Below are 12,356 nucleotides of genomic sequence, written 5' to 3' on the forward strand. Positions count from 1 at the left end.
AAAAAAAAAAAAAGAAAGAATTGATGTGTAGACCTAGTGAGAAGTGCTACAATATGGCAGACCCCTGCAAACATGCAGATAAGTGACAGAAGTCACAAGATGACACACTGTTTGACTCATACGAAAATCCACAATAGGGAAAAGAGGAAAAGTAACCAGTGACCATCCAGGAGTGGGAAAAGGTCAATCTATGGGGATGACCATGAGATTTTCCGTCCAGGGAGGGAATGTCTCCTTGAGGAGATGGCAGTGGTCTAAGCTGAGCAATGGTGGTTGTACATATGTGTTAAGCTCCTAGATTGTCCAATTAGACAATTTGACTGGGTGAACTATAGTGTATGCAGCTTCTACCTCAATAAGGACGTGAGACAGAATCTGCCAACTGCTCACCAGCAGCCATCAGACAGGAAAAGGAAACAACGCCTGATGCCCTGTGAAATGCCTCTACTCCCTGGAGAGACAGGCGGTCTCTGGGGAGTGTAATAAGCCCAGGGAATGCCAGGTGCCATGCACATGTCCCATGTGGGGCTGGCGGTTGGGAGCTTAGGGCTTGGCTTTAAGTCTGGCCCCACAATTCATTGCATAACCCTGGGCGAGCAAACTGGCCGCTGAAGCCTGTGTTTCCCAGCCTGCCAAAGTGGACAGGAATACCTGTCCCCTGTGCACTATGAGGGCACAGGGTGAAGGCACCAATTGTTCAGCGCTCAGAAAAAGGCAGCTCTTAATTGTTTTCCACCAACCCTCCTGAGCCTTTCCTGAGGACCCACCAGGATTCAGAGGTTCTAAATTAAGCTCTGGGGGTCAGACAAGACCTCTTCTGGAGGAATTTTTAAACACCAGGAAAGCCTATTATTAAGTCAGTAAGTTTACTAGAAATCAACACCTCTCAAATGAGGTTTTTTGGATATATTCAGGATCTAAAAGTTCTATGAGTTGTTTTTTTTTTTTAAAGATTTATTTATTTTGCATACAGAACTGGGGTACAGGCCAGAGGCTCAGGGGCGGTGAGAGGATTCACCAGAGACAGAGTGGGGAGCAAAACAGGCAGATTGACGCAGTACACTGCTGAGGGGAACAGCGGGCGGGTCAGGAGAGGTCTGCCACGCCATGTGGTCACCTCCGGGGCAGGCGGGGATCGAACTCATGCGGAAGCGGCTTTAGATTCTCAGTGCTGTGCTTTAACCCACTGCGCCACCAGGGAGGGCCCTCTATGAGTTTTTAATTCAACTTTTTATTGAAAAGTCAATCTATGGGGATGACCATGAGATTTTCACTCCTCCAGAACACTGTGCTTCTGACAGGTGAGGAGGCCCAGGTCAGACTGACCTCTGGCCCAAGTTCTGGTCCTCCCCATCCCCTTGGGGTGGTGACTCTGCACCAGACTTGGGAGTCTCAGGGATGGCATGTCCTTCTTGTCGTCCAGACCTTGGGTTCAGTCTTGTGACTGGTTTGACCGAAGCAATGCTAACACACAATGCAACATGACACATGAAGGAACCCTGATCCATTATTCTCGCCCCAGAACAAACACACATGGAGCCCACCAGCCTCCAGAAGAAGAGCTGAGATGATTCAACTGTAGCTCAACACAGAGCCGCTCAGAGAAGCCCAACAAGTCTGAATTTAACCAGCTGACAAGCCAGACAAAGAGGAACTGCAGTGAACCAGCAGATGCCTGTGTAATGAAGAAGGCAGGCTGTTCCGCGCCAGGCCGGTAAACCGGGGCCTGCAGGTTAGCCAGGCCACCACCTGCTTGGGTACGGCCCACCAGCCAAATGGTTGACAATGCACCAAAAGGAGATCACTACTGCATCATGTGATGATTGATCACAGTCACAAAGCCTAAGCCGTTTACTATCTGGTCCTTAACACAAGAGTTCTGGACCCCTGCTCTACGCCCCTGAAGTTAGAGGAAGCTAGTTACGGTAATGGCTGACAACACAACAGTAGTTCTTACTAGGAGACATGAGCTAATGAAAAAAGAGCTGATGCAAACCTAACACGTAAATGATGCAGCCTGGCAAAGAACACACCATGAAGGGCCATCGCGGCGGCGCCAGCCAAGATTTCCCAGTGTTTCAAACAGAGCAACAAGTAGCTCCAGAGCTCACGGACTACCAAAATCACGTGCGTGCCAAACGCCGAGAGGGCGGTACCTAGTCACCAGCACATTCACCTCATCACCAGCAATTTCATTTCAGCACGACAACCTCCTCCAACACATTAAGACTGTTCTGTTCTTTTGAATTGTGTCGGTGCATGTAGTTCTGTTCATTTGGCATTTGTAATCTGTCTTGGTTTTATTGTTGTTTGAAGCTGTAATAAGTGCAGTTTATCTCCCTGTATTGTACGCATTTAAGTAACATTAGCATAAACCAATGTGACACTGGGCCCCTGAGCACCTTAGAAGTCACCAGAGCGCCAGAGAGATGGGCATCACAACTCAGCAGAAGTTTGGGGGGCAGGGGCAGAGGCCGCGGGAGGAGGAGGCTGCCCTGGAAATGCCAGCGCCGTCCGGAGCAGCTTCTCACGGCTCACAACGTTTGTTCTAGCAGAACAGAATTTAAGAGTCACAGACTCTCTCCTGGCCAGGGCTCACTCACTGGCTGCTCTATTTGGGGGGAACTTTGCTTTAGTTTGTCACGTGATAACCAAACAACCAGCATTTCTAACAAGCCAGCTGGGAAATCTGAATGTGGATTGTAGTTTAGACAGGGAAAATTCCCGGGTGCGATCATCTTTTTGTGGCCATCATGTTACTTAGACACACGCGCAGGACAGAGTCCAAGTCCAATCTAACTCCCTTCATTGGTTTTTATACAACCTGTGAGATAAACAGGGTTTCTGAAATTTTTCCGTGATTGCAAAAACAACTTCTATCATTTTATTGGAAATCACACAAAATTTATCAAATTTGGTGCTCATGAATAATCTCACTGGGACACAGCCATACCGCTCACTCACGTACTGTGTACGGAGCCTGGCTCGCTATGACAGGCACTGGCAGACGGTGCGTATGGCCCAGTCAGCCAGAAGTCTGCAGTTGCACCTCCACAGCTCAGAAGACAAACAGGGGGCTCCCTGGAGGTGCAAAAGGATTTGAAGCGCAGCACTATGAAGCCATCCACAGCCACTTCAGCGTGAGTTTGATCCCCGGCCAGGGAGCTGACCCACATGGCGCGGCAGCCCTCTCCTGACCCACCCGCTGCTCCCCTCAGCAGTGTACTTCGTCGATCGGCCTGTTCTGCTCCCCACTCTGTCTCTGGTGAATCCTCTCACCCTCCACACCTCTGACCTGTACCCCAGTTTTTGTATACATAAACACACACATCTTTAAAAGAAAAACAAGAGTGTGTGTACACGCGGGCCCTCACAGGTGCACATACTGAGAGAGCGCACAATGTACCGGAGCAGTGGGTGACCAAATGCAGAGCCTGAGTGTTACTGTGCTATTCTAGCAACTTCTCTGCAGTTCAAAATTTCCAACAGGGTTCGTGGCAGTGGCCAGACCTCGAGCAGCCTCGTGCATGCGTGCACACGGACCAGGCTGGCCTCTCAAACGGCCCCTTCTTCCCCTTGGCCGGGCATCCCCGCTCCTGCCTGCTCCCGCTGATCTCCCCAGGCACCGCCACGGTCTCTGCCACTCCACCTCTCCCAGTTACTCAGGGTTTCTGAGTCTGTCCCGGCAGGTGCACCACATCCAACTTCAGGTTCTAGAATAAGTTAGCATTTTACCACAGCAGTGGAAATGGAAACTCTGACACGTAGCTTCATGGTGGCTTCTCCCCAGGACAGCAGGAGTCCGGCGGAGACAGCGGGCAGCAGCGCACCACACCATGTCCGCTGTCTAGAGCTCTCCACCTGCGGCCTCCCCTCCAGCCCTGGTGCTGGGAAGGGCTGGCTCCTGGGGGCCCTGGGGACTTCTCCCCAGTTGATCAGACATGGCAGTTCATCAGCCTCACCTTGGCCCGCGGCTGCCAGACCTAGAGTCCACCGAGCTAAGAGCACAACTATAGCTCCTTGTGGGAAGCATCTGCAGCTTCATTCCTGGCTCCACTCAGGGTCTCCACCCTTGTTTTTCTTTCTTCTCTCTCCTAGGCTATCGTGTAATATTTCATGTACCCCACTAAGCTGCCTTCAACCCTTTCTGGAACAAGACTGGTCCTTAGTGAAAAACATTCAGGAAAACCCTGCACTGGCCTCCTCTTTCTTCTGCTGTCTGCTTTCCCAAGTGTGAGCAAGGCAGGGCGCACATCCCTGCAGTCTCGTCTCTTCTGCAGTGTCTGGGGGCAGCCCGGCAAGCTTGGCAATGGTTTAGAAGGTTTATAATTTCCACTGAGATGACAGGGTGTTTCTTTCCTAAGCAGTTAGAAGTGGGTGCAAACCCCCCACCCAGAAGGTCAGGTCACCAAAGACCTGCAATGTGGAGACTCCCAGGGGCCCACGGAAACCCAGACTGTCCCTGAGCTTCACTGCATACAGGGGGACCAGCATCCCCCAGATTTGGGAGATGGGGAGGGAGATATGTGCCAGGCAGGAAGGATGAGGAGTTAGGAACCGGTGAGGTAAGTAAAGGGAGGCAGAAAGGCGCAGGCTGCAGAGAACAGGGTGGGCTCTGGAGTCCCACTGCTGGGGTTTGAAACCAGCTCTGGCTACTAACTCTTTAGCTTCCTGCGGAGCGATTGACCTCTCCTGGCCTTGGTTGTCCAGCTGTGCAATAGCTACTTCACAGTCATCAACCCATGAGGTTGTGCAGGAAAGTGCTGAGCACAGACCCGACACCTGGCAGGTGCATGATACACATTCACACGGCACTCGCCACTAATGGCACTGCCCAAGTCACGACAAGTCGTGGAAAGAACCGCATCGTGTTGGACAGGGCCAGACTTCGGAAGGCGTCAGCAGGTCAAAGAAGGACAATATAGTGTGACTTAGGGTGGGACTGACAAAAGGACGTAACTTAATCAGGGTGGGGGCATCGGCTCCTGGTCCAAACCAGTACTGTGGTTCTGCCTTCCCCTCGGGCTCCTTCTCCCATGCAGCCCACTTCTCTGAGATATTTTCCCCAAGCCAGGCCCTGGCTGAGGACACACACACACACGTTCTACTTTCCTGAGCCACCTACACTATACCTCTCTGGGGCCCCGTGGCCCTGCGGCCTCCAGCCCGCTCCTCCCTGTACACAAGCTGTAGTGCCAAAATCCCCGGAGGAACCCTCCAGGAGTTACACCCCCGGGCTCGGGTCCACTCTTGGCCGGCAGAGCTTCCAAGGCCCAGGTTCCCAGCCTTCCCTTTCTTACATCCCAAGACCCAAACCGGGGAGCAGCCTGGTCAGAAGCCGCACCTGGCCCAACGGGCTGTCCCAGGTGTGAACTCTGGGGTGCTGGCAACAGCTCTTCCCTCTGTGTGGCCTGAGAGTTTCCCCTGACATTCCCTGAGGCAGAGAAGCCATCAGCTTCCTACTGCTGGTCCCTCCTGACCCCTCTCCAACCTGCCCAGTCCAAGCCAAGCCCCCTCCCCGCCCCCGCAGCAGGACAGTCCCCAGCACCCTGGCTCTAGCACCCTGTGGAACGCGCCTCCTCCACCCACCTCGGCCCTGCCCCTGCGGCTGGACTGTCATCTCCATGAGAACAGGGGGTGACCTATGCGCATTGCTCCCGCCAGCTTGGGGCCTTGGGCATGGAGGCTGCTTCTCCATGAGGTGCACTGAATTTGGACACATGACCGGTCAGGCCTGGGGGCCCCTCACTGCTCTACCCCGAGACCCGTCTCCCACACAGGAACTCCTTAAAGCCCTCTGGCACGGCACGGAGGAGCAGAGGTCAGCCAGGTGACAACTGCGGGCACCCGGGCTATGCCCTGACCTCTGCACTGGCAGAGCGGGGAGGTCCTCCCCTGGGAGCGCCCATCACCTCCCCATCCAGGCCCTAACTGAAGCACATCTGCCAAGCCTCTCATGCCACACAGAATTCGTTTCTCCTGGGTTCCAGGAATCGGACGGGGAACTTTCTGGGGGACCAGGAGGTGCAGGCAGTGTTCAGTCTATTCCTCTTTCCCAACTCCACCTGCTCCAGGCCTCCCGGACATCCTGCTGGTGACAGAAAACGCTGGCCTACCTCCTCTTTTCCAGACTCAGTGTCCCCACCTGGGCACCTCCACAGGTGATGTCAAAGCACACAGCCCATCCCTGTTCTCTCTACAGCCACGTGCTGTTTAATGACAGGACCTCTTCTGCCAGATGCGTCCTGAGGCTACTTGGTCACTGCACACGCACACACCAGAGGTAAGGACACGCTGGGAGGGGGCAGCCCCATCGGCCTTGGAGCGTCTGGCCTCTAGCGAGCCAGCCGGGACCAGATTCAGCCACTTCTTGGCAGTATTTCCCCTAGTAGGCCTCCTCCACTGGATTTTCACAGCATGCTAATGTCTCTCTAAACAACAGACTCCCTCCTGGTCCTCTAATTGCCAAAGTTACGCAGGCCTTCACTCTGCTGGGTGACTGGCAGACCCATGGGCTGCGTCCCCCAAGGCTGTACCCTGCCCCCTCAGACGGCAGAGGCAGGCCCTGGGCTTCCGACCCACGGCCACAGCTCAGGTTCCCACGATGCCCTCCCTCCTTGGGTTTAAGTTGCTAGAGCGGCTCCTGGAAGTCAGAGACACGCTCTACTAGACCACTGTCTTCTTACAACAAGATGTCATTCACAACAGCCAGATGGAGCCAAGCACGGGCAGAGGGTGGGCATGGGGAGGGGCCCCCAGTCCCGAGGACCAACCTGGAACCTCTCCAAGCCCTGTCCAACTTGGGTCTTCGTGAAGACTTTATGACGGACACATGACTGATTAGCCCACTGGTCATTGAAACATGGATCAACCGGGCCCTCCCTGGGGGCACAAGAGGTCAGGGCACAGCACTATAAAGCTATTCGGAGCCCCCTGACCCGCCCACTGCTCCCCTCAGCAGTGTATTTCAGTGGATCTGCTCCCCACTCTGTCTCTGGTGAATCTTCTCATCCCCCCACACCTCTGGCCTGTACTCTAGTTCTTGTGTGCATAAATAAATAAATCATTAAAAAAGAAAAACGAATATGGATCAACCTCCACTCCCTTCCCCCTCCCCAGAAGTTGGGGGTGGGGGGTTATCACCATTAACATAACAAGAGATTGTGTTAGGCATTCTCCACATTGAGGAAATCCCACTGTTTTGAGGGGGCAGAGACTCAAAACTGTGAAGGAAGAGCAAATATACAGGAACTTACAAAGCCCTCCCTGGTGGCGCAGCGGGTTAAAGCACAGCACTGAGAATCTAAAGCCGCTTCCGCATGAGTTCCATTCCTGCCTGCCCCGGAGGTGACCACGCGGCGTGGCAGACCTCTCCTGACCCGCCCACTGCTCCCCTCAGCAGTGTATTTCATAGATCTGCCTGTTCTGCTCCCCACTCTGTCTCTGGTGAAGTCTCTCACCCTCTGCACCTCTGGCCTGTACCCAAGGTCTGTATGAATAAATAAATAAATCCTTTAAAAAAAAAAAAAACAAAGCCCCCTTGGCCTAGTGCCAATCAAACTGAGGGGTGACAGCACCGGACAGAGCGTTCCAGTGAGGTCTCTGTCCCCCACACCGCTGCGGCCTTCTCCTCCGCAGAACTTGACAGTTGTGGTCAGAACTCTGCTGTGGGAGGTGTCCTGGGCCTGAAAAGCTCTGTTGCATCTCTGGCCTCCACTTTCCACTTGCTGGCAGAATATTCCCATCTGGTGTTGTGACAACCAGAATGTCTCCATACATCTCCAAATGTCACAGCGGTGAGGAAGGAGGAGTGGGGGAACCTGTCTGCGGGTCTTCCCTCCTCTCAGGCAGCTCCTCCGGTCCCCCACGTTAACCACACTACCCGAGTGGTTAGTGTGAACCACTGACCACTGAGGTTCCCCGAAGCTTGGCCCCAGGTCCTCTCACCTGCCGCTCGGGGCTGCTCTCCCTGGGTCGTGGTCCGCATCTCGGTCCCACAGACCCTTGAGCACAGGTGACTCACAAGTGACAACTCCCACCCCAACAGCCAACTGCCTGCATGACTCGGCCGCTTGGATACCTTGATATCACGCCACAGGCACCAAGTGCAAACCCAAATCAGGCTCCGCCCCTCGACCCAGTGCTCCTCCAGTCTTGCCCATGGCTCAGAGAGGTACCAGTACCGCCCCATGGGGAGGGGTCAGTTGCCGGAACCGTCCTGGACACTCAAGTCTCCCTCACTTGGGTCCATCACTCTACTGTCATTCAAGCCTGTTATCTCTGAGACGCTTCCCGGACCAGTTCACTGGTGTCCACGTCTCTGCCCATCCCAGCCCAAGCCTCCACCTGGCCAACCGAGACTGGCCAGAGCTCTGACCACGGCATGGGTCTTGACCAACACTCCCCACCCAAACTTTCTCCAAGCTGCAGCCCAAGCTGCTTTTTAAAACAAACATGAAAGCTCCTCATGGTTCTTAGAAGAACAAAAGGCCCAATTTGGTCCACTGGGCCCAGCTGGCCAAGCCGCCATGCTCCCAAGCCCTGCACCCTCTCGGGGCCCACCCTCCCCTCCCCTCCAGTTGCTCGAAGGCGCCTGCTTTCCCATCACACCCCGCGGGCCACCACACCTGCCTCCCCCACCTCCCTGGGGAGCACTCCCCCTCAACCACAGCCACGCCATCAGGCCTCCGTGACCTCTGGCCACACAGATTCCCCTTTCTGCACATTTCTCCCAACCTCGCAGTCACACCATCATCTTGCAAAGTCCCACTTTCACATATACTTATTTTACTTTTTGATTCCTTCCATCCCCCACCCTCAGTACAATGGTGAGGGCAGAATTTACGTCCGATCTAGTCCACCAACAAATCCCAAGTAGCAAGAGCCTGGCAGGAGAGTCTCTGGGCAGGGAGCGGCCCCCGCCTCCAAACCCACCTTGTTCTCCTGCCCCACCGTCCAGCTCTGCTCAGGCTCGGCCGAGTTCTGTCTGAGAAGCATTCCTCTTACTCGCTGAGGGCCTTTTCTCCTCGCCTCCACTTTCCACCAATAAACCGTGAGGCTTCTCCTTCCTAAGTCTCTCTCCAGTGTACCCACAGCACCTAAGTTTAAGCCACTACCTTTTCTCACCTGAAGCCCCACCCAACCTCCTACCTGGAATCCTCTTCTCCACCTCACAACCTCTGCTGGAAAGGCAGCAGCAGCCTCCTGGCGCCCAGCCCCCCCCCCCTTCCACTGACTGCTACTGACTCTTCAGGGCCCAATTAAAGGGATCTTGCCCAACGCGGTCAGTAGGGCCACTGCAGCTGCAGTTTCTAACCAGGGCAAGTGTGAGTCTATGCACTTTACAGCATCAACTCATCTAATCTTCACCATCACCCTTGGTTATCCCGCCACAGAACACACACAGGCTAAGCGACATGTCCAAGATCACATCAGACAGCAAAGAGCACAGCTGGCTGAAATATTGAACTCGGGCTCCCCCCAGTTCCTGAGCTCGATGAGCTATCTCCCCTGATCCCAGGGCATCCAGGGCTCCCCACCGGGGCAAAGCCGCGCATGCACACGCTTGTCGGGTGCCTGTTCTCCCCCCAGCGGAGTGGCCGTCCCTGCACAGGGTCACGTCTGTGGTGTGAAGGCTTTACCTCCAGCACCCTGGCTTTGCTGCTTCTTCAGCTGAATGTCACGCTCTGCATCCCCAAAGCCCCCAGCGACCATCACCCTCTGCAGACAAGGACCCGGGTAAGCCCTTCTTTTATGCCACAAATGGCTGGCCAGGCACACACAAGGACTCATGGGAAAATAGCCCCACCGCTCTGTAGCATGCCGCTTGCCCAGCAAGGTCACAGCCACTCTGCTCCAGCAAGGAGACAGCAACAGCCATTATCCACCAGTCTGGAGTGAAAAATGCTTGGGCCAGAATACAGCTCCCCCTGCTGGTTTCCCTCGGGATTGGCCTGCACCCTCTCCCACCGAGCAGCGGGGCACTCACCAGCCAGGAGAAGAAGCCAGCTGATTTGTCCTGGGTGGAGATCTGCCCCTCATAGGGGCCGAAGATGTGGCCCTTGGGGATGACCTCGTTGATGCAGCGCACGTCACTGTCTCCACTGGCCTCCTTGACCACTTCCATGCCCTGGGGGATGGTGAGGGCAGCGCGGTCCGGGATGCCCACGGGCACCGGCGTGTCGGACACAAACACCGGGGGACCGTGGTTGGGACACTCGTCCACAAAGTACTCCTGGCAGGACTCGCAGACTGCAGGGGGTAAAGAGGAAAGAGCCTCAGCTACTGCCAGGAGGTAGGAGCCCCTTGGAGGTGGCTGGGAGAATGACGGGGAGCCCACCCCGAGAACAGTGTAGCCCTGAGGAAAGCATACTCTGCATGGGAGCCCCAGCCCTGGCTCCACCCCAGTCGGCCACAGGCCACTGGGTTTTCAGCAGCAAAAACCATGTCTCTCCCTAGAGACTCCAAGAATGCGTCCACCCAGACTACAGAGGCCAGTAGCTCCCTCCGTTTCCAGTTTGAAAAAAGGAGCAGAAAAAGCATGATTTCCCAGTCCAACAGGCCTGGGTCCGAAAGGCAATTATGTGTGTGTGGGAGGGAGATCCCCATAAGTGCTTGAACCCCCACCACGCCTCAGGACCCTCACCTGGCCACAAATGGCCACCTCAGTGACCACTGATGAGGACGAATGAGCCCGGGGCCCGTGTCTGGTTCATAACAGGTGAGCGTGTGTTACTCCCGCAATTCCCTACACAGAGACGGGGGTGGGGAGCAGCCCAGGTAGGGCCCCAAGTTCCACTTACACCAGAAGTCCACTTGCTGGAAGCTCTTGGGCATGATGAGGTCACGCTTTCCCTTCAGTTTCTTGGGGTCCACTTCCATGGTCGAGGGGTCTGGTCTCCGAGAGCTGCCAGGGGAGGGGCCGGTAAAGAAAGCAAAGAAGCCGTCAGGGGGCGAGAGGCCGGTGGGCAGAGGAGCTGAGCACCTGGCTGGGACGTCACCGGGACCTGGAGCAGGCAGAGACGTCCAGGTGCCTGCCTGCCCAGGGCAGGTGGTAGTGGAAAGAGGAGTCGAGACCTGAGCCCAGAATCTCCTGAGTCACTGGGTCAGGGAGAGCCAGCGCTCAGTGCTGGGCCCCAGAGCTGCCCAGAGCAGGTTAAGGGCGGTGGATAGGAAGTGGGGCTCTCCCCAGGGCCTCCCACCAGCCCAGCCCAGCCAGGCCCCTTCTCCCTCGCCTGTCCCGCACAGGGCCTCACCAGGGCTGGCCATATTCCTGGTCGCGGAGTGGCGAGCAGACCTCAGTCTTCACCACCGTCACCATGTCCCCCACGGCCGCCTTGGTCTGCGCCAGGCACTCCTTCATGTTCTCAGTCATTCTGTCCTGGGGACGTGGAAGGCGGGACCAGCACAGGAAGAAGATCAAAGAAACAGGGAAGAGGGGTGAGTGGGGGAGAGGGCAAGCGGGGGTCCTGTGGAGTCTGGTTACCCTCCCTGCCATCCCCAGAGGAAGCGCTTGAGAACACAGACAACAGAAACAGCTGTGGCGGGGCCAAGAGGAAATGCCATTTCTGTCCCGGGCTGGTCCTGGGGATGGCTGGAGCCACCAGCCCCTCGGCGTCAGGGACTGAGGGGCAGCTCGGGCCAGCGGGCAGGCCTGGAAAGTACAGCCTGGACCCGGGGACCAAAGGGCAAAGGGCATGAGGAAGCACAGCAGCCGCCCCACAAAACTGCAGTGGGGAGCAGGAAAGGGAGATCTATTCGAGTCCAGCGGGGGCCCAGGATGGGCGGGCCGGGCACAGTGCCCACGGAATGGCCTCATGGCCTGCTGTGCAGCCCCTCACCCTGAGGCTGCCAGGGAATGCAGTCGGGCCCGCTTTGCCAGCTCAGAGCAGGTACAGGCGGGGCCTGGGGGGTCCCGTGGGGGAGGCAGGCCAGCCCCGACTCCAAGCCCCACCCCACTTTCTCTCGGGAAATCTTCCCAGCCCGCTGCTTACCGCCCGCCTCCACCACCGGCTGGGTGTCAGCCCCTCCCTCGGCACCCCAGGGTCCTCATGCCAACCCCGGGGACACTCCTCAGGCCAGGCAGCTCGAAGCTCCAAGCTGGGACGAGGGCCGCGCTCGGCCCGGGACTGGGCGAGCAGCGTGTGTGACTCACTACCCGGGGCCCCGCTGGCCACACCCCTGCTCCTCGGCTAATCAGCCCGCTGCTCCCCACCGGGGCCCCAAAGCCAGCGGCGGTTGGGAGGGGTGTGGGGAAACAAGACGGCCTGCCCCCTCCTCCGAGCCGGCGGGGGCCGGGGGCGCGCGGAGGGGGCGCGGGCTGCCCCGCCGCGGTGCGCTGCACAAAAGAACCCGAC

The 12,356-nt window shown here is 56.6% G+C and overlaps 1 protein-coding gene across 2 annotated transcripts in view; it reads right to left on the reverse strand.

The window, feature by feature from the left end:
* Positions 1–12,356, reverse strand: part of LOC101636672 (zinc finger protein 862) — a 49,395-nt gene that overhangs the window by 35,489 nt on the left and 1,550 nt on the right. The window contains exons 1-4 of one of the 2 annotated variants that reach the window (XM_004682885.2): positions 11,994–12,138; positions 11,256–11,380; positions 10,803–10,906; positions 9,989–10,251 (exon numbers count right to left, since the gene is read on the reverse strand). In XM_004682885.2, coding sequence (XP_004682942.1) covers positions 9,989–10,251; positions 10,803–10,906; positions 11,256–11,374 — 486 coding nt within the window. In that variant the 5' untranslated portion in view covers positions 11,375–11,380; positions 11,994–12,138. Of the gene's footprint in view, positions 1–9,988; positions 10,252–10,802; positions 10,907–11,255; positions 11,381–11,993; positions 12,139–12,356 lie in introns of those variants that run through there. The other variant, XM_012725697.1, reaches the window with a different exon arrangement.

The sequence above is a fragment of the Condylura cristata genome, unplaced genomic scaffold (genome assembly GCF_000260355.1).
Source record: "Condylura cristata isolate star-nosed mole 26May11 unplaced genomic scaffold, ConCri1.0 scaffold00015, whole genome shotgun sequence".
NCBI classification, from domain to species: Eukaryota; Metazoa; Chordata; class Mammalia; order Eulipotyphla; family Talpidae; genus Condylura; species Condylura cristata.